The sequence below is a fragment of the Pollicipes pollicipes genome, unplaced genomic scaffold, assembly GCF_011947565.3.
Source record: "Pollicipes pollicipes isolate AB1234 unplaced genomic scaffold, Ppol_2.1 Scaffold_4295;HRSCAF=5057_pilon_pilon_pilon, whole genome shotgun sequence".
Taxonomy (NCBI): domain Eukaryota; kingdom Metazoa; phylum Arthropoda; class Thecostraca; order Pollicipedomorpha; family Pollicipedidae; genus Pollicipes; species Pollicipes pollicipes.
Genome location: NW_023596461.1, coordinates 31,478,767 through 31,500,783, shown reverse-complemented (window position 1 = coordinate 31,500,783; position 22,017 = coordinate 31,478,767). Strand labels below are relative to the sequence as shown.

The window sequence follows — 22,017 nt, the reverse complement described above, 5'->3', positions numbered from 1 at the left end:
GTAAAGTAATAGGACATGGTAGTACCTACAATTTGTGTATTTCATATTCTCTAAGATTGGGTCAGTGACCTGAAGTCAGGCCAATTTTTACAATTCTTCGTAGATTATGCAAATGAGTACGTATTTTGTATAGTTTTGGTCTTTGTGTATGATCAAAAGAGTGCTAACCTGCACACAATCATCATGTGACCACAGAGCACATGACCTTGGCTCAAGTCATTACATACCTTTATGGGTACCTTCTGGAAAACATACGCCGAGCTCAAAATAGACAGTTTCATGCAGTTTTCGACGCAGAATGCGAGTAATGCACTGAAAACCTGGTGTGGCATCATTCTAATTCACAATGAGGTCACACTAGATCATGCAAGATCATCCCAAGCAATGACCTATAATGACGGTGGTGAAGAGGCTAGATGAACAAGTGTGACGCTTGTAACCACGTCCTCATCGTGCTATTTCCGACCAAAGGAAAACCTTGTACTAGCCACATAGACCAAGCAAGCACTTCAATTTTTTATTCGGAAAAAGTTCGACCTAAGTTGGCCTCAGATGACCTCTACGTCATCACAAAAGCATATTTTGTGTCTGAAGTACCTTTTCCCGCAGCTGCATCTAGTAATATAAACTAAGCCAGAAACACATTACGAAGAAAGTTATCGTTCTTGCAGGATGCTAAAACGGCAATTTTGGATGGTGGCCTGATCTGACCTGATCCATGTGGGAGGACAGAAATGGTTTGAATGAATTTCCCAGTTTTAAAGCTTATTTTCGTGCCTCAATATCGGTCTTGACGTGTTAACATAGGCCTTAACGGCATCTATCGGAACAATCCTTTCGTGGCCTCTGGTCATCTCACATGTAACCCAAGGTCAAAACGTTGGAAGACATTCTTCATGATTTGACGAGACATTCAAAACGGTACCTTTGTTCTTCTCATGCGGCGTCTGGAAGTTGCAGACCCCAGAGAGAAGTGAACTTCCCTCCCCCCCCCCCCCCGAACTTAAATCAATCTCTCTAGTTTCTCAGCCACACGCCCACGAAGATGTACTCACTATTTCGTTCAAACTAGTTCAAGACCACCCATGTATCTATGTTGCAATAATAATGCCATTTAATGCTATTTCATCTTGGTGCGGTGATCCAGGCCAAAGAAATACGATTGTCTAGTGGTTCATATCTGACGTATGTGAGCACGATCTCCAAATACTGCGGCCGTTAATTGGTTAGCAATCAATATTGTGCAAGTTATTATGAAGCAATCAAACAATGACGTATTAAGGACCATATCTACAAAATAAAGATATTGTGTGGTCTAGAGCAGTATTTTTCACATAAAAATATAACAATAGTAATAACTGAGCTTACATCATAAGATATGATGGTTACATCAATATATTTTAATCTGGAATATGACTATAAAGTGAATATTTAGTGTCCTACTGGAAAAAGGCATGCAGGGTTGGAAATAAGATTTTTATCTTCGTGAACTGTGCTTTTTGGAAGTTGATATTGTGACACCACGTACCCCTATTTCTTGGTGCAACATCGTGCCAGGAATTCAGATCAATGATGACATCCAATGACCGGAGCGATGATCTCACCAAGCCGCGTAACAAATGGTGATTTTACGTGAGATGTCCCCGAGAAAATGCAGTCGATGCTGCATCATCGGCCCGGCGCTAAACATGGCAAAACAAATAAGGATTGAAGTGGTCAAAAAAGTGTTCAAGTGACTGATTCTGCGAATGCACCAACAGCATCCGGGTGTCTTTTCGGCACCAACTACAACTGTGGTTTATTAAAGGGAGTGCGTCACGTTCGTATGAGGCTTTTAACTGAGATAGTCATCTTGAAAATCTTTCGGTGCGGTTCATAGCCCCGTCTTCTTTAAGACCTTAACGTCTCTATTTTCTGGACTACACACCTGCGAATATGTGCAGACAATTTCGTTCGGACTGTTTTGAGGTCATTCAGGCATGCATGACGCCATGCAAATGTCTTTCAAATCTTGTCACCCCACTGACCACATGGTGTTCAAGGCCAAGAACAGTATAATCGTCGAGTTGTTCACATATGGCGTTCGTGAGCACGATTTGCAAATATAACAGACGTAAACTGACTCCCAATCAAGGTTGTGCCGACTGTGCGAGATTCCAGCACCAATACGCTTCATGCTAGATGATATAACAAGTTGAACGTAATCAAATAACTTGAAAATAGTGTCATAACCGAGTATGCCAGTACAGGTAAAACATTGCACTTGCGGGAAGATATGCAAGAACACCATGCGAAAGGGTCAAAATTCGAGCACATAGCGATATTGGTTCAGCAAACACTTTCAGCACCACCACGGCCACCTCTGGGAAGATTGAAACACGGCAAGTGAGTGCTAGGGTGGCAATTTCGCATCCCCCCTTTGGCAGCACCTCAGCATCACACAAACGTTGCATGGCGAAATCAAGCAATGAGGTGCTGAGGAGCGTAGTTGCTAAAAAGAGAAGCTGTATTGTCTAGAGCAGTTTTCTCAATTCAAGGAAGTGTTTTACACTTGTATGGGATTTTAAACTAAAATGGCCATCTTGAAGATCGATCGGTGCTCTTCACAGCTTTGACTTCCTAACACCTAAACGCCTCTAGTTACCGAGTTACACGCCGGCGAACATGTGCAGACTGTGTATACTTTTTCAAGGTCACTCAGGCATCCATGATGCTATAATTATGTCATTAAAATCCTGCCATTCCATTGGCCATGTGGCGATCAAGGCCAGTAAAAATACTATTGTCGAGTCGTTCATACCAGCCCTTCGTGAACACGACTTCCAGATATAAGGACCGTCAATTCGCTCTCAATCAATGTTGTACAAGGTACGATGGCGCAATCAGCAATTACATATTGAGGAATATGTTGACTAGATGGAAAGATTGTGTTGTCTACATCAGTCTCTTCGTCCTAAAGGTGTACCAGTTGTTTATAAGTGAGCTCATTTCATCATAACTGATGATTGCTTTAATATCGTCGAAGGTGAATCACGTTCGCAGGCGATCGCCCACTCGAAGGCGAATATTTCGTCCGATCATAGACATCTTCCTACCAGCAACCAACTAAAGCACTTAGAGCGATTCTCCCTCCACCGGACGCTGAAGGTAAGCTGGGTCTGAAGCATTTGGTCATAGTTACGTTGAGCACGTTTAAAAAGACACATATGTTTGTAAGTGGCTTCGCCGCCTGAAATCCGAACTGATGGCATTCTTAGGTCGGTCCTAATAATATTACTGACGCCAGTACTAATACAATGACTGAAGCGAGCACTGACAGTGTTACTTTAGTCAGTGCTGATATCATTACTGATGAAAGCACTGTTAGTATTACTGAAATCAGTGCTGATAGTATAGCGGAAGTCAGTGCCGATGATCCCCAAGCCGCCACCGCCCAGATCTGATCTCGCCCACTAGGTGTCAGTCTGTGGGGCCCCGGCTGCATGGTGAGACGAGTGTGCCTCATTAAACTGATATACATCGGATGAAATTAACATCCGTATACCAGACAGCAGCCACAACAAAAACCCCGATGTTATCGCTCTGTCGCTGCCGTGCTAAACAGCGAACGTCCAACGCTCATGCGAAGACGGAACGGGTGGGCGCAGAGGCTGCTGCTGTGTCAGCAGAGAGTGAAAACAGCGGCTGCTGATGCGTCAGCGGGGAATGAAGACAATGCTGCTGCTGCATCAGCGGTGGGTAAAGACAACAGCTGCCGCTGTGTCAGCGGCGGGTGAAGGCAGCGGCTGCTGCCGTGTCAGCGACGAGGGAAGGCAGCGGCTGCTGCTGTGTCAGCGGTGAATGCAAGCAACGGCTGCTGCCGTGTCTGCGGTGAGTGAAGACAACGGCTGCAGCGGTGTCAGCGGCATGTGAAGACAAGAGCTGCTGTGTCAGCGGCGAGTGAAGGCAGCGGCTGCTGCTGTGTCAGCGGTGAATACGGGCAACGCATTTTGCACGCATGTGCGCCGTACATACGTGGGAAAGAATATTGAGTGTTCCAAACCCAAAGGACCCACCAGCCACTGACTGCCCGCTGAGCGTTTTCACAGAGCAATGTCCAGGAGTTGCGACATGCTTGCGGATTCATTTGGTACGTTGTTTCGGTGTGGTGTTTTACTTGTTTTTCTTTAGTTTTTGCTACACCTAACAGCTCTGCAAAACTGTTCCTCTCACACGAGGCAACCAGAAGCGAACGTCACACAGCAGTATTTTCATTCTGAGCATTTCATTTTCATTCAGTCTATATGGCAAAAGTAACAATGTTTCGGGCGTTCGGATTTTGGAGAGAAACTTAAGCCTCGCCTTACGAGGGTGGGGCCCCATACAACCCCTTAGGTTTTGTTACAAAGTAACCGCCGAATGTCTTTGATCACAACGAAATTGACATCCGGGCGCCTGAGTCTGTGTCATTTTTACCATTTTCAAAACATTGGAAGCTTATGACATCAATGGTTCATGATCTAAGCTTCCCCTAGGTGTCGTTTGCTTTGCTATTCATATAGGCCGACGGGTCAATGTAGCGTTCTCCTTTACCGCGGTGACCTGAAATGGCATGCCACGATCACATGCGTCGATGTCCATTAGCACGTGCACGATGGTGTTTCCCAGAACTTGTTCAACTCCGTCTTCCTCACTGTTGTAGTATGCTTGGGACTTTGTAAGATCTTGGAGGCTTCTGAGGACCCTCACGTGGTGAGAGTGAAAAAGCGTCCGCGGGTGAGAATCAAAAGCTAAGTGGAGTGGCTCAGGGACTACATGCTAACTTACTCAGGTATTTTAGATCATAGGGGGTAAGCAAAAACAAATTAAAAAGAAGGGGTTTGCTGCTTTAAAAAAACAGAACTTCTTGATCCTTCGAAGACACAAATTTAGATACTGTTTCGTCACGCCTAATGCCTTAAGTCGCACAGCTGCGGCGTTGCCGCCACTTCCTGGGTGGCTCGGTGGCATGTGCGTCAGGTTTGGCGCTGGCGGCCAGGCGACTGGCCGGCGCCAAGCCACGCGCGGCGTGCAGTCCCGCCACCCAGGCGTGTTCCGAAGCAGGGAAGCTGACCTCTCAGCTGCCGATGGTGTTTTGGCTGTCTTCGTGGTGTCATGAGCAGGCCAGCCGGCTGATTGCCATGGGTGTCATCAGCAGGCCAGCCGACTGACTGATGGCCTGGCAGGTGACAGCTCGCCAGCTGTTTTGACTGACAGCTGATCCACGGATGCATGCGGGAAGGCCACCAAGGCATGGTCTGTTTTAACTCCGGCCAGACCACGCCATTTATAAATCCTCGCCTGACACGACGAAGGGGGAGGCGGGCCTTACAGGCGCCCCCCCCCCCCCCCCTCCCACTAACTTTTGAACTGGGACAGAGAGAACGTCGGAATATGAACCAGCGTGTTGTTTGTTACCCAAAATATATACATATATCCTTTTTTATTTCAGGTCAACTGGTTACCTTCCAGGCCACGATAATTACCATAAAATAGGCCGCATCGCAACGTAGACAAAATGCTACATCCATTTCTCTCGTCCGTACTTTTCCTAAGTTGAACATTAAAAAATAATTTCATGGGAATCAGTTTGCTGCTGGCACACTTTTGGGTCTGGAAATGCACTAGTTTTGTGTCTGGGTCGACAGAATGGCCTCTCAGGTCACGGAAACCTCGCCACAGCTGAGACATCCCTGGGAGTGCACGATACTGTCCCGCTATCTGTCGTTCTATACTGGACAACAGCGGCTGGGAAACGTCCGTTGCAATGATTATTGTGTAACTTATCCAAATGAGTTTTTTTCTTTCTTTTTGGGTCGCTTTGTAAACTCTGAAATCAAGCTTTGTATTGCTAACCGTACTAGGTCAGATCTTTGACAGGTCAAAGACAAGCTTGCCCATTATACCAAATATTTCCTCTGTCTGTCACATGGTAACAAACCCATGAAATCGACACAGCTCATGTCAATATGGCCAGCTTGTTTCAGGTGACGTTTTGTTTCAAACAATGTGAAAAACCAGTAACAGGTCAAAAGAGGACGATAAGATTTACCATGTACTGCATTATGCAGGCGTCATGCAATGAGGAGCAGCGCTCAACAAACACACTCAAGCTGCTTAAACACGCATTGCAACTTCTATTACAATTCGCAGACGATGGCAGAGCAGCTCGGGAGCTGCATGCAGGTACCCATAAACAAAGTTAGTTGAAAATGAGCCATCGCGAATAGTGCACCTCCGCACCAACCCAGGCGCAAACTATGCCTAATAGTGCTTACCTGATTTATATTTGTCTGACCCAGCGTTACCTTGATGCAGGAAATTCATTCCGACTGGTTCATGCTAGTGATGCCAAATGATGCTAAAATGATGCTGATCTGGTAACAAACATTCAGCTCCATCATTAAATTTGTGAAAGTGTGGGTGCACGAATCTCGTCTAAAGGCATCGCTAGCATTAAAACCAATCACTTGTTATAAAACGAGCTAGTAGCGTATCCCAAATGCTAACAAGTTCACTGCACCGTTGGTTTGGCGAGAAGCCTATCCAACACGACCTTCATAAAATGTTATGGGCCACCATACGTTCTGAGGACAGTACCGAAAGATGACAAGGTGGGTTAAAAATGTAAATAACCTAGCTATCGCAAACAATCAGCACAATATCTGTAATAGCTAGCAGGTTATCAAAAAAAAAACAGGGTTTGTCTGACAGTCCCCCTCCCCCTCCGTTGTCGGGCGAGGATTCAGATAATGACCTGGCTGTGGAAAATCCCTCCCAATAACTGACAAGTATCTTCCACCATACAGGAAGATACCTTGGTGAAAACGTTACTTTACCATCAGCTCATGCGCGATTGGGCTTTTAACACGCTCCAGGCAGTCACTAGGAGTAGCATTCGTCTTTGGTGAGGCAGCCATTACATCCAGCAGGTTACATCGCAAATGATAGGACAAATTGTGCAGGACACGACCAATGTGGCTTGCGGGCCCACAGAAAAGAGAAGCACTTATTGCCAACACAAGTTTGTTTCGGGACATTTCCACAAATAACTGTTTTCAGTATTACTCTCTCAGAGTAATCTCCACCTCTAGGTGGGTAAAACTTGGTGTAAAAACGCAATTACCGCGAGCACAACTTTGAACGGCGAAGTTCCGTCTTAACAACTCACAAAGGACTTGTCCTCCAAAAATCATTTATCTTTCCAAGGTGGCTGATAGCTAGTCAGAATCCGATTTGAGGGCCGCCTGGTTCTCCTGGCTAAGTTGGGGTCTTGGCCCTATCGCAGTCATGAATTTCAATCAGAGGTAATTGGACCAAAAAGCACAAAGCTACCCCAGGTATTTTCACTAAGCCTCCTTTACATTCCACTAGTGGGCCACGGCCACTTTTACATGTCAGGGTAGCCGTAACAACTATAAGATTTTAGTTACAATTATATCTGCATCATTTTCATGACCATAAAGTATGCTTCACACTGTCTTATGATTTAATTATTATTACAAGATTTACCTGTTTCCTAAACAACGACGGTGTCCCTTGTTAACCAGAAACCCTTTGAGCGGCGAAACGGGCCCTGTAAAGGGCCACGAGCATGCAGCAACTCTTGAGGATATAAACGGCTGTGAGCGCCTAAAGAGGTTATAAACGGCTCGTATGAATCCTGCCCACCCTTAGGCGCATCTCAATGGCCCTGTGTCTCTGTAGTAGCAAAATCGACCCCTCAGTAGTCAGAGCGTCTCTTGAAAAATTAGGAAGGTCCTTGGGTGTCCATGAGGACCCTGAATAGGGATTGGGGTCTTGAACATTTAACGATTTTTAGGAGTACGGAGTGCCTCTAAAGGGCCAGGGGACCCACAAGAATCTAGAAGGAGTTGTGGTATTTCGGGCGTTGAGTGTGGGTGGTCTGCCTTCATCAATGTTTTAAGTAGCCAGTAGGACACCTGAGCAGTCTCTCAACATTACAAAAAGCCGTGGAGCAAGCATCTGTCACTTCACCATGTTGCCGTCGTTACTGTTAGTCAGCTGTCTTTAACTTCCTCATAGCAGATGAACCTATATCTCATTTGATGCCAGTATACGTGTACTAGTTCATTTCTAAAATGTCTGAATTCGGTTTAAGAAATGTGGCAATGACTGGCATGTGCAGTTTCACGCGATCAGGATTAAGAAGTCGGCGACATCGACGAAAAGGCACGGGAAGTGGAAATATTTACCTTAATGGAACCAGACGAAATTGACCACTTGTCGAAATCACAAAAATGAATCCCGATATTGGCCACGTGGTCCCAAATCACCACGCCACTTCTGAACTGCTGTCTGTTACAGCCTCGGGAATTGCAGGCGAAAATTTCCCCCCTCCACTCCACAGCGAGTATTGTTACGCACCCCCGCTGTGCCTGTTGAAGTTGCGCCATCATTACGCTATACTCGCCACGGGATCCATCCGTGACGGACACTGGTGTTGACGACTATCCGTGACGGACACTCGTGTTCATGATCATCCGTGGCGGACACTCGTGTTCATGATCATCCGTGGCGGACACTCGTGTTCACGATCATCCGCGGTGGATACTCGTGTTCATGATCATCCGTGGCGGACGCTCGTGTTCACGACCATTCGTGGCGGACACTCGTGTTCACGATTGCTCGTCACGGATGACGGCCATCGCGGCCATCCATTCGTTTCATCGATGCCCTCCAACTGGCAGCACCTTGGGCTTCCTATACCCTTACCCTGAAGGCGGACGTAGCTGGACGACAGTGATGATGAATCAAAGTCGGGTGATATGAGAGGCTAAGTGGTGATCCGCCGGCAAATTGCAAGCCAGTCCACAGTTATCGCGCCCGAAATCGCTAAAGTTCTTGAAGATCGCCGTTCAGGCGGCGCCGCCCATCGCTCAGCGTTTATCAGCAGGCGCGCCACCGCCAGTGGCGCTGCACTCACAGCTTGGCGTCGGTGCGGTCGGCGACCCTCAGACAGTGGCTGAGCCCTGCACCCGGACGCCGACCAGGAGGTGCACCGAGGCCCCTTTTGGACATGTGGGATTAAGATGCAATCACAGGAGCTGTTCGTGGCTGAATTCCTGTCAAATTGCAATGTGGTTTGTCAAACGACGGTGCCTCACTGGCGGGAAATATTCTCAGGCAAATAGCAAAACTGACAATAGTAAGCGGCACGTGCTAGGGATTCCATGCAACCAATGGCACTTTGCAGTTCGTCAGCTTCCAGGGGTGACACCCGATCTGCCTATAAGCTGACAGAGCACGCCACGACCTATTTTAAGAGCGCATCACTGAGGGGATCGCGTACCTCCCTTTAAGGAAGAAAACGAAACGCTGACATGCTCGAGAAAAAATACGGACACGCTCAACAACCGTCTTGCCGTGCGCCGACAGCATAAACTACGCCATTCCACGCGGCGCTGTTAATTTTCCGCGGATCATTATAACGAAAGACATGTAGTTTTTGCGACAGACGAGCATGGAAGGTGTGGAGTTTCGTGATCTTGTGGTCAGCAGAGGGAAACATGTGTCCTCATTTGATACTGACAAGCAAAAAGCCCATTCTCCAGGCCGACTGTAGCAAGATAAATTGACTCAACGTAACATTGTCAGTCACCGAAGGCAGACAAGCATGAAACATGTGAGTCACGAGCGCCATGACCCGCTGTCTTCAAAACTCAAAATTGTCCTTTTTTGGCTGCTGACACAGTAAAAAGCACTTTTTGATCGGATCACGACAAAATGTACACTTATCGACACGCCGCTGTCGACATGGTAGAGGCAAACAAGCATTGGACGTATACGTCATGCACATCGTGACGAGGGGGCCAGCGAAGACCAACATTGGTCAAAATGTGGTAAATGTATTGTGCAGGCTTGCCAGCTGCAAAAGGACAACGTTGAACTTAGGTGGCTGGTGGGCCATAACGTTCATGACTCATTTGTCCCACGCTTTTTGTTCACGTTTAATCGATTAGCGCACGTCAATTTATGTGCTTTGTATTGTGATGCGAGTATGTGTTTTTGTAGATGATTTTGGGCTTCCTACAAGTTGATATTTGTTATGTGATTTTGTAGCGTGTCCGCAGCCTAACCGTTGACCCCGACGTCCGCGCCGTGCATTTCACATGTGTGCCTGTGTTGGGTAAACTCGCCATGGCACGTCAATGGCGGGTGTTTTATTACCATCCAAAAAGCAGAGGTGCTTTTTAGCGTGTTAGCAGCCGCAGCGCGCGATGCTGAGCTTCATTCGGCCGCGGGACACGACGTTCACGACCCACACGTTCCATGCGCGTTTGCCTGCAGTAAGTCGACCACAGCGCGCCGGATTGTGCTCTTTTTGCAATCAAAGTACGGGCAGGTGGCTCTTGAGCTTGTTAACATTTTCTCTTGAGTGTGACAGCATTGTACATTCCTCATTCACGTAGGAAATGCTTGTGTGTGGCTCGTTAGAGAGGAACATTATATATTAGCTTGATGGCGTCAGGCTAGCTACACGGTGGCCGTGTTGCGTTTGTGCAGTCGTACGGCAGGATGCTGGTTCTTAGGTGTTATTTGGGCAGATGCCCGCAGCGAAATGTGTTTGTTGAACCGCCATCACGACCCCGGGATGGTGGATTCAGATTGTATTGTGTTTGGCACGGAACGGGATTCAAATTACTGGCTTTCGAACTATTGTTTTTTGCATTTCGCATTTTGTGTTCGAGCTAGATCTACCTGATATGGGTTAACACCGATGAGCCAAAAATGGCTACCAGGCTTATCGTGCGACGCTTTTTTAGTCCTGTGATCTATGACGCTTTTCAATACAAACATCCAGGACTGAAACGAAACAATGCTGTGTTATGTTTTCAACGTAACACGTATGAAAAATGTCACATGTCTAAATTGTCACATAAAAAATGTCACATAATGTCTAAATAAAAGATTACCCATAGTAGTATTCTCAAGACCACTATGAACCACTGACGTCAATACCCCGCATACCACCCGAGATGGTGTCCCAGTGCAACATCTGTCTCCAAGTTCACTGTCACAGTGCGCCTCCACAGCCCGTATCCCATTGCACTGTCCAGTCTGTGTCGCAGCACACCAGCACAGTTTGTGTCGCATTTGACCGCCACGGTCCGTGTTACATGTAGCAGTACACCTCTGCAGTCTGTCACAGTGCACCGCCCAGTCCGCGTCACAGCACATCGCCACAGTCGGTGCCACGTTAGACCGTTACGGCCCGTGCTCCAGTGCAGCGTGACAGTCGGTGTGCCAGCCGGCCACGGCCGCGGCTGTGGTGTCCGGCGCGCCGCAGCGGTCGGCCTGCTGGCTCGGCGTCAGCGGCGCCCCGCCGGCCTTGGCTGGTGATGCCCGGAGCCGGCTCGGCTCGGCTCGGCCCGGTCCGGCGCGGCCCGCGCCCGGCCGCCGCCGCCGCCGCCCGACGCGCGCCGCGTGGCGTGCATCTGTCGCCGTCGCTGCGCCTCCAGCGGGGCGCTGATCAGCCGCCATGTAGGACTAGTCTCCGGGCGACGCCGCGCTCGATCCTCTCGCCGTCCTCTCGCCAGACGTCCGGACGCCGCGGATGCCACAGGAACGGTGTTGTCAAGCATGGTGTCTCAATCCAACAAACTTGGCTGAATGTTCTCAGGGATGTTTTTGGGATCAGAGGCCTTGCTAGGTGTGGCCTGTTTTGAAGTCCGTGGCCACAACCCAGCATGATAATTCCAGGCTACCGAACAACATATTTCGAAAGATTTTGACGCGCCATGAAATGTTATGAGGCAAGCCTCTCGTGCCATTCTGACTGACCAGTTGTCATCTGACCGTAATCGACGAATTACACAGCCATGGTTGCTGTCGTCATAGGCATAGAAACGGAAGGTCAGGGGGGCAATTGCTCTCCCCCTTTTCGTGATGGCGACGTAGCGTAAGATCGGCCTCCGGCAAACATGTTGCCCGTCCCTTTATGGGACGTGTCTAGGCCCTTGGCCAGGTCTCAAGCACATGCTTAACGTACAGCGGTTGAAAATCCTGTGCGGTGCGATCTGCGCTCAAGGGAACAGCGAATATACCACTCACGTACCCTGTAAATAGGTGCGAGCAATGTTCTCACTGCAACGGAAAATGGTCCTTGTGGCGTCTCGGACCCAGCCGATCGTACGGTTCTCTCATATCAACTCGCGATATCCCCTTCGCTGGATGCAAGGTACGCACCCAGATCCGCACTAAGCCGCAGCGGACGCGTCTGTGCGGGCCTACTGTCTCCGAGGCGGCGCCGCAAAGTCGTCAGAATGAGGCGTTCAGCCGGACGCACGGCGCGCGCTACCAGAACCGCCCGGACGAAAAACTGCGCCGGAGCTTGAGCTATGTCTTAATCTGTGACCCATATTAGGCAGTGGCGAGGGTCGGCCACCGAGCGGTCGCGAGCATCTCTGTGCCGGCTCAGCCCGGCCCCGTGTTTAAGGTTTTCCACAGGGCCCCTGCTCAGTGGTCACGCGCCTCTGCACCGGCCCGGCTCGGCCCCGCGTCTGGGGCCCTCAACGGGACCTCTGCTCAACGGCCACATGCCTCCGTACCAGCCCAGCCGGGCCGTCTGAGGCCCTCCACGGGCCTCTGCTCAGCAGCCACATGCCTCTGTACCAGCCCAGTCCGACCGTCAGAGACCTTACATGGGGCCTCTGCTCAGCAGCCACATGCCTCTATACCAGCCCAGTCCGACCGTCAGAGCCCTTACATGGGGCCTCTGCTCAGTGGCCACGCACCTCTGTACCAGCCCAGTCCGGCCGTCTGTGACTTTACGCGGGGTCTCTGCTCAGTGGTCACATGCTTCTGTACCAGCCCAGTCCGGCCGTCTGTGACTTTACGCGGGGTCTCTGCTCAGTGGTCACATGCCTCTGTACCAGCCCAGTCCGGCCGTATGAGACCTTCCATGGGGCTTCTGCTCAGTGGTCACATGCCTCTGTACCAGCCCAGTCCGGCCGTATGAGACCTTCCATGGGGCTTCTGCTCAGTGGTCACATGCCTCTGTACCAGCCCAGTCCGGCCGTATGAGACCTTCCATGGGGCTTCTGCTCAGTGGTCACATGCCTCTGTACCAGCCCAGTCCGGCCGTATGAGACCTTCCATGGGGTCTCTGCTCAGTGGTCACATGCCCCTGTGCCAGCCCAGTCCGGCCGTATGAGACCTTCCATGGGGCTTCTGCCCAGCGGCCACGTGCCTCTGTGCGGGCCCAGCCCAGCCCGGCGTTTGAGGCCCTCCAGGGGGCCACCGCTGAGGGAACACGGTCCTCTAGGCTTTAACAAACAGACCTGCTAGGAGCATCGATCAGAGCCTTGGAAAACCTCCAAAGGGTGGGGGCCAAATGCCTACATGAGGTAAGCTTTCCAGATAACCGACAAATGCACCGCCGGCTACCTCCTTTGCACCACTAACCCGACCCCGGCCCGTTTTCAAGCCCATCACACCGACAACAAGACCGCTCTAAAATGTGAGAAGGCCGAAGACGGAAAAATACATCGAGAAACTTACGTGGATATTGGCGTCGGGTATATCTCGTAGTATTTTTCGATGGGCTGCCGGCGCACCATGGCGCTGTGCTCCTCTTCTGAGAGGGTCATGAATCCGGGTGGCAGATCAGAGGCGGCCGGCACCTGGGGCATGACGGGGGTCGGCCCCACCAGCGACACGCCGGTCAGCGGCGGGTGAACGTCACACATGCCGCGGCCGCTCGCTTCCAGTCTCGCACACGGCCAGCAGGCGACGGGCCGGATACCAGCAAACGAGCGCCGCCGCTGGCTGGCAGCCGGCGGACCGGCGGTGACCTGGCGAGCGGGCGAGCACCGCCTCCGGCTGGCAGGCGGCGGTGACCTAGCGTCGGCGCCGCTTCCGCCGAGTCTTCCGGGACGGACACTCGGACGGTCGGCGGACGGCTGTCACGTGCTCACCTGCAGACCTGGCGACCAGCACTGCGCGCCGCGGCCAAACTACCCGGCAGCCCGCACCAACCTCGATGCCGCCCACGCCGCCCACCTAGCGGCCGGCGTACGAAACAGTCTTGAACACCGCTGGCGGACTTACCTCGTAGGGCTTTGTAGCTCGAGTGCCTCAGTACATTTAGTCAAATGCCTCGCATTAAGAAGTTCTTAGGCCAATGCTTCATAACGTTAGACTCCTAAATGAAGTCCATGCTATAATCGAGCGCCGTCGCGTCTCCGCCTGTCGGACGCTGACCATCTGTCGAGGGTGTTGGGCTTCACGTCCCGGAGACTCGCCCTGTGACATGGCTTTGACGGCCGATGGGCAACTGGCCAAGGCCTTCCAGCTGAAGCGGAGGGACCACACAGCATGGCACGTGACAATCGCCAGCAAAAACTACCTGTTGAGCCGCCATCGCCATAGCAGTGGAGCCGAGAGGCATGCATGCATACGCCATGGCATGACCGTATATTACAGGTGAAGCTATCCTGTCGTGAAGCGTTCCCTTGTGATGCATGGGAAGTTAAGTGAAACAAGCTGGTGCGTCAATAAAGAAATGTTGTGCAGCATCCATCACATCACTAGCATGGACACTCATATCTCGTCAAGTTCCGGCACCGATTGTTCCAGTGACGTCACGTCCTCGTACCACATGTTTATTAAACGCTGGCGTGCGGATGGCCAGGTCTAGGTCCGCGTCTCCACAACCTGTCGTTGGGAAATGCTCTAAAACCAGACCAATCGCTGACAAATATTTGGTAAAACTGCGTGGAGAAAGTGAAGGTGAAGGCTTGTATTCTGCAGACCGCTTCACATTTCTTCACATCTTCGCGTGTGGGACATTACTCACACAAAAATACATATCATGACAACTCCTTTGTCTATGTGAAGTACTGAGCGCATTGGTTCAAAGGTCTTAAACGTGGTTTACACAGGTTCTTTCATCGACAAGTCAGGACCTTGTCATATCCTCCCAGATCCGAGCGCCGCGGCAGGTACGGCGGGCGGCGGTGCGCTCGGGCCGTATCCATTCCACTACATCATGGCACCGGACTGAGGCGACAAACTAACGCGACCAGCAGTCCACGTCCACCCCCGATCTGCGTCACGTCACGTCCTCCTGCCGAAGCAGCCATCCGCGACCACCCAGATCCGCGTCACGTCACGTCTTCCTGTCGAAGCATCAGCCCGCGTCCGTCCCCGATTTGCGGCACGTCACGTCCTTCTGTCGAAGCAGCACCCCGCGTCCGCCCCCGATTTGCGTCACGTCACGTCCTCCTGCCGAAGCAGCAGTCCACGTCCGCCCCCGATCTGCGTCACGTCACGTCCTCCTGTCGAAGCAGCAGTCCACGTCCGTCCCGATCTACGTCACGTCACGTCCTCCTGTCGAAGCAGCAGTCCACGTCCACCCCCGATCTGCGTCACGTCACGTCCTCCTGTCGAAGCAGCAGTCCACGTCCGCCCCCGATCTGCGTCACGTCACGTCCTCCTGTCGAAGCAGCAGTCCACGTCCGCCCCCGATCTGCGTCACGTCACGTCCTCCTGTCGAAGCAGCAGTCCGCGTCCGCCCCCGATCTGCGTCACATCACGGTCTCCCGTTGATGTAGCGCGGAGCGTGACAGCCTCCAAACCGACACATATACACAGACTGCGGTGCGCTGCGTACGCAATGCCAGACGAGGCTAATTTCACTGCACGGACATCGCCCCAAGCCGAACATTGGAAATGCCTGACACAGTAGGCGGGGTGTTGTAGCACGGGACAGGCGTCCATTTGAGTACGCCCGACGCGTCCCGGCGCCGCTGGGTCACGAGGTGTGCGGCCCGAACAGCTCCGGCGTGACCCGGGCTGGGTCGGCAACTGGCAGCCGTCGAGGCCCGGCCAGCCGCCGCGGGCCGGAGCCAGAGCCGGTCGCAAGGTCTGCCACCCTCGACGGCGCGCAAGGAGCTGGGCCCCTCGGACGCCACGTCGCCCCGCGCGGCCAGCGCCGATGACACCGGCGGGGCCTGGCCCGGCCGGAGGGCGGCCGGTGGCGCCGAGTCAGGCCCCCCTGGCGGCGTCCGGCGGCGGCGGCGGCGGTGGCGGCGGCGGTAGCGTGACACCGGCGTGTAGACGGGCGTGGCCGGCCAGAGCCTCAGGCCAACGGAAGGTCTTGCGACAGACGGCGCAGCCGTAGCTGTCGCCGGCGGCGGCGGCTGCCGTGCACTGGCCGGCCCGGTGCCGCCGCAGGCTTCCCTGGCACGCGTAGCTCTTCCCGCACTCCTGCAACACGCGGCGAGAACATAGAGTCTACCCCGACAGGGCAAACACATCGCACGGCATTTGTTTGAGCGGGAAATGCGCCCGTGTCTCTCATCTCCTACCCCTGGTCGACAGCCTCTTGGACTGCCTCTCTTCCCGTATCTCTTTCTCCACGTTGAACGCTCTTTTCCCCTTCGTAGTTAGTCATATCACGCCTCTTCATGTTCGAACTCTGTCCCCATTCAGGCTTCCACATCCAACAGTGTTGAATCCTATGGTCGTTCTAATTTCCTCACCTGACACTGAATACGGTTTTTCGCCCGTGTGCTTCCTCAGGTGCTCTTTAAGGTGCACCTGTGCGGAGGTTCGCCTCGTTAACACCCACAACGCTTGTGAACGAAATGCAGTGACTGATGTGCAATGAAATGCAAATTCAAACATACAACGCCACCATCTGACCCCTCGTTAGTCCAGCAGCGTGCCTCACGCATCGTCCCTAAAGCATCCGTTTTTACGCGTGCCGTAGAAAATGCCGGACACGCCGAACACAATCATTCACTCATTCATACTATCGCCATTGTTACATAACGGACCCTCCAACTACGTTGTCAAGGGAGACCTGACCCAATATTTCACAAGCAAAAGCTTTGCATGTGACTGACCAAACGCGCCGCGTGTTTTTTTATCTTGACGTTATCGGACTGCACGCAAGATCCAAAACTGCTCCCGTTTTCGCGGCTGCTTGAACGGCTCACAACAAGCAAATTTGAAGGCCGTGTTAGCGTAAACGAGACAAAATCCTCATCACCAATCATCACCAGTTATTTAGCGGCGGAACTGGTGCGGTGTTGAGCCATATGGTAGCCGGCTGGCGTGCGGCTGGCCGGCTCCAGAGCATGCGCCCTCCTCTCACCTGGTGGTAGAATGCCTTGCCACAAACGTGGCACGTCAGGTGGCGCTGCTCGCCGCAGACGGAGGCCACGTGCCGCGAGTAGGTGGACGGGTCGGAGAAGGTCTTGCCACACTTCTGACACCAGTGCGGACGGGCACCTGCACCCGCGCGGCGGACAGCGTCAGACGAAGGACCGGGGTCTCCAGGCAGGACCGCGTGGCGGCGCCACTTCGGCGCGTCAGAGACGGAGCCGGGCGGCTGCGGCGAGATCAGCTGCCGCCTCCACAGCCGCAGCACTACAAGGCTTCGAATCGACCGGCTTTGCACGGGGAAGACGTTCCGAATCCACAGCTAACGTGTAACAAATGACGTCAAAACACTCGCATGAAATACAGTTGAGCAGTACGCCCAGATCTGGCACCGGCCAGCGCTTCCAAAGAGCATGTGTACCTGCACACGCTCTTCTATGCGCTTCACATCATCACACATCTTCTATGCGCTGCGAACTGGCGGCACTGGACAGTCCAACCACACTAGCAACAGTCTGTGCGTTAGGCTCCGAGGTGCGCCGACCGTTCTGTTCCGACATCGCCAAACAGATTCATAAGAAGCGTTGCCAGTGCTACGCGTGTTCTTGTCACGGGGATGCCCGACTCCAGACGTAGCGAGCTGGCACCACCAACACCGCCTGAGCTGTTGTTCGCTGCGCGAGGCATGCGTGACGCGCGGGCAGTGGGCCGCGACGGTGGGCCCGTCCATGCAGCAGAGCGCCGTTGCTTTGCCGTAATGGGCCCCGTGCAGTCTTACGTCATCAATTCATCCACAGTGTCGGGAGTGTTGCCTCGTGCATTAAAATCAGTTTGTGATCCCACGTTTTTTAAGAGGAATGTAAGCACGTCACCGCACGCCATTTTTGAGGAGCGCCAGCGACTGCAGAGGTCATATCAGCGCCCAGGAGCCGTAAGGATCCCACGCCATCCAAATGGTAACGTCGCTTTATCCGTCGGTAGCAGCACTCACCGTGCTTTTTGTCCGTACTTGCCGCAAGTTACAACGCTTTTTATATTGTAAGAACTTAACCCTCCAAGAAGCAATGATCGCCTAGATGAGCTTTGCAAATATACCTGCCCGCGTGATACTGTTGTGGACGATCATAAAAAGCAGGAGGATAGTTTAAATCACTGGGAGTGACTGAATTTCAACATGTCCCAAAGTTCATGACCCAGGGTGGGTATGCTATGTTGTACAAGTCACGCTTCACTAGGAATCCAGCACAGCTGCCGATTTTTCAGAAGACAGTGCCCAGACACCCGCCTGCGCGCTGCAACTGACCCAGGTGCCGGAGCATATGGACGCGAAGGTTGCTCCTCTTGTAGAAGATCTTGGAACAAACGTCACAGCGGGCCGGCTTATACACAGCTCTGAAATTGGGAAACCTTTTGACATGGCCAATATTGCATAACAATGCCGCAATCTGCAATCAATAGCCCTCCCTGTGCCGTAACAAAGGCAGTTACCCATAGTGGCGAGCAAAATGATGCGGTTATACCATACAGTGTCTACACTCTCATAAGTATCGCACAAACATTGTTTAAAGGCGCAACTTTGGCGCCTGAGCCGCCCAAGGTATTGTCACACATAGCCAACAGTTCCCCGGCTTTTATTAACTGCTATGTGAACATTTATACAGCCAAGAATCCGGGCAAATAAATCACCGCCGGCTGCAGCACTGATATGTGCGCTCGCGATGGTCAATGCATCGGGCCATAGCCATAATGATCGCCCATAACAGAGCAGCAGTGGCCGTGCAGCAGTCCTGAGCTCTGCAGTGTCCTGAACAGTGTCCGCGCCCCGTCACCCAGTGACTGGCCGGACAGCGGGGGCCGGTCCCGCTGAGCACGGCCGTGTCTGAACGTAGGTCGTCGCCCGGCTGACTCACTTGGCCTTCTTCGCCGCAGTGTGCTGCAGGCCGGCGGCAGCGCCCGTGCCGGCCTCGTGACCAGTCCTGGCCTGCGGCATCAGCAACGGCGGCGGCGGCGCCCGCGGCGGGAGCGGCGGCTCTTCCTGCCCGGTCAGCACGCGCAGCAGGCTCTGCTGCGCGCCGCCGGCCAGGCCGAGCGTCTGCTGCAGGCGCGCCCACCGCCGGCGCAGCAGCAGCGGCAGTTCGTCGGCCAGACCCTCGACGCGCGTTGGACAGCCGCCACAGCCGATCGTCAGGCCGTCTGGCTGGCAGCTGATGAGCAGGCTGGCGCGGGCGCCGCACACGTGGAACCGGCCCAGCAGCGACGTCACCGTCGCCAGGCTCAGGAAGACCCGCTCATGCGGGTCAGACGTCGCCATGGCCCCTGCTGCCGCCACCTGGAGCAGAGCACCCCCCATGTCTCACCAAGCAAGCATCACCCTGTTGCCTCCATTGCCAGCCTATGTGCTCATGTATTGTTTATTGTATTGGCTTGTCACAAGATTGCTTGACAGCCATACTCATGCATTGTTTAATGCATTTGCTTGTTACAACACTGAACCACAGCACTTAAACCATCACCCAAAAATCATGTCAGAGACAGTCGAGAAACATAAATGAGCACCAAGAAAGATCAGACAGAATCATCGCACATTGAAGCTTTGGTTCATTCCATACTATGCGGATGTTACTAAGGCAAGCTCCTTCACATGAGGACCTAAAAAAACACCTGTGGAGATGCAATGAAAAAATGATCATGCCTGGTGAATAACTTTGAATGAAGTCTAAAATTCATGCACAGGTATCTTGGGGGCCTTTTCCAGGAGGTGCAATTCTATTAAATACAAGCATGATGTTTGCGTGAAACTTTGAGGTTAAAATTTATGTCTGATATGTGAGATGTCACATCAACTTTGATCACCACAGTTAGAAACACCACTTGCTGTGACAACATGTCTGTGGAACTGATTTGTAAAATGTCAAGTAGATGACCCTGACCACAGCAAAATCATAATTTGGGAGGCAGGAATGTAGCTAAAATGGCTGCAGGGATCAAGCCTCCTGCTGCTGAGCCAAGAGATAGTGAACAACACAAAATAATGGTGATCTTGCAGGAATCTGATACAAACTCACCAAGTTTTATACATAATACACTATATATATATATATATATATATATATATATATATATATATATAAGTTTTATACACATAGCTATACATTTACCCCCTGCTGATGGAAATTTTGGCTACATGCCTGTTGTAAGGGTAGATTAATTGATAAAAATTGGGCAAAAGGGGTAATGAATCAGCTACTGGTGCACTCAGATGATTTATTGTATGTTAATAAGTCCCCCGAGCATACTAAAATAATCCAAAACGTATAACCCAACGACTGCAGAACAAATTATATCAAATCACTTCAGCCGGCCATTTTATAGCTTCCGGTGACGACCCCTGATATATATGGCACCGAAGCTTTACGATGTACCTAGCTGCTGGAGCTGTACATCGTTCCCTGACACTCACATCACAGAAAGGGCGGGCACCACGGAGAATCGAACCCGGTACCTGTTGTTTCCCGATGACCTCTAATTTGATCGATAGTAAACATTTCCGGTAGGCATTGCGTTTTCAATATAGACTCATGAGATGAAAATTCAGCAAGCCATGACAGGCAATTCGCAATATTTTTCCTACGCTTCACAAGTAATACACCCACGCCCGACCTTTACCTTCCAGCCCGTCAGCGTCCGGATTTCTCGTGCCTGCGCGCAACTCAAATGGTCGAAGCGGGTCCCGATGTTGACGAAAGTGGCCAATATTCTGGAGAGTTTTGTGAACAGCAGTGTGCCTTGTAATTCTTGATACCGCTGCAACCCCGTCCGTTTAACTCTACATCGAGATTGTCGCGTCTCGCATCTCCCTCTCTTTCAAATCTATGATGTGCCTCAGGGTTATTTCTATAAGTCGGAGGGCGGAGCGCGATGTACGGCATTCGTCCCGAGAGTGGAAATTGGGGGTGTCCGCAGTGCTCCCATATATATATATATATATATATATATATATATATATATATATATTAATGAAAATATATCTATCCATTACGACATGTGTTTCTATTGAATGAAAGCCCGTGATTTTAGAGTATTTTCACTACCACCCAAGATGCAACACAGCGGAGCACATGCAATGATCGGAAGAACCATGGATTTATATATTGATACTAATGAATGATGATCAGCACCGTATCTTGACCCTGAAAAACATCTGAAGAAATTAAAACCTTTTATGCATTTGGTACGATTTGAGCGATGAAGGAAAAGGAATATGATGGCCGCCAAGAGGATGAGAATGTGCCGGCGTATATTGCCGCCTTTTACTGACAGTCAAAACGGCCGATTTTTTTTAGCAAAACTGGAAACCATGAAGCATAAAATCTTAACCATTGTTGCGCCTTGTCTTATGCGCCTTGAAGGTGTGCTAGTGAGCAATCGTATTGTGTCACTTTCGGGACAGGGTTGAGCAGAGTCAAACGTTTCAGAGGCGTCAGTGCAGGGAGGGGTCTGTTTGGTGCGGTGGCTCACACTAACCATGCTGGTCTTATGACCAACGTCAGTCGCGCCGGTCCGTTGGCCCACGTCAGCCACGCTGGTGCGGTGGCCCACGTCAACAGCGCTGGCCCGGTAGCCCACGTCAACCACGCCGGTCCGGTGGCCCGCGTCAGCCCACGACGCTCGCTCCACACCCTGCACAGGTGCGTCATGTAGGCGGGGATGGCGCAGCGCATCCTGGCCGTGGATGTGCGGGTGGCCCGCGTGATCCGGGCGGCTGGGTGCGGAGGACCACCTGCTACGTCCAATGGTCTCGCGGAACCGTCCGGCCTCTATGTGGCTATGTAGTGGACGCAGGCTCGAGTTACCTCTTCGCTGTTC

The 22,017-nt window shown here is 51.8% G+C and overlaps 2 protein-coding genes across 2 annotated transcripts in view; both read right to left on the bottom strand.

The window, feature by feature from the left end:
- Positions 1-13,963, bottom strand: part of LOC119096269 (serine/threonine-protein kinase 17A) — a 25,309-nt gene extending 11,346 nt beyond the window's left edge. Inside the window, exon 1 of the mRNA XM_037219091.1 lies at positions 13,543-13,963. Coding sequence (XP_037074986.1) covers positions 13,543-13,730 — 188 coding nt within the window. The 5' untranslated portion in view covers positions 13,731-13,963. The remainder of the gene's footprint in view (positions 1-13,542) is intronic.
- Positions 13,964-16,066: 2,103 nt separating this feature from the next.
- LOC119096265 (zinc finger protein 771) lies at positions 16,067-19,123 on the bottom strand. Its single transcript, XM_037219085.1, has 5 exons — positions 19,062-19,123; positions 18,455-18,543; positions 17,144-17,280; positions 16,527-16,584; positions 16,067-16,251 (listed from the first exon to the last, which is right to left on the bottom strand). The coding sequence occupies exons 2-5, from the start codon at positions 18,468-18,470 to the stop codon at positions 16,124-16,126; spliced, it is 339 nt and encodes a 112-aa protein (XP_037074980.1). The 5' UTR covers positions 18,471-18,543; positions 19,062-19,123; the 3' UTR covers positions 16,067-16,123.
- Positions 19,124-22,017: the final 2,894 nt, after the last annotated feature.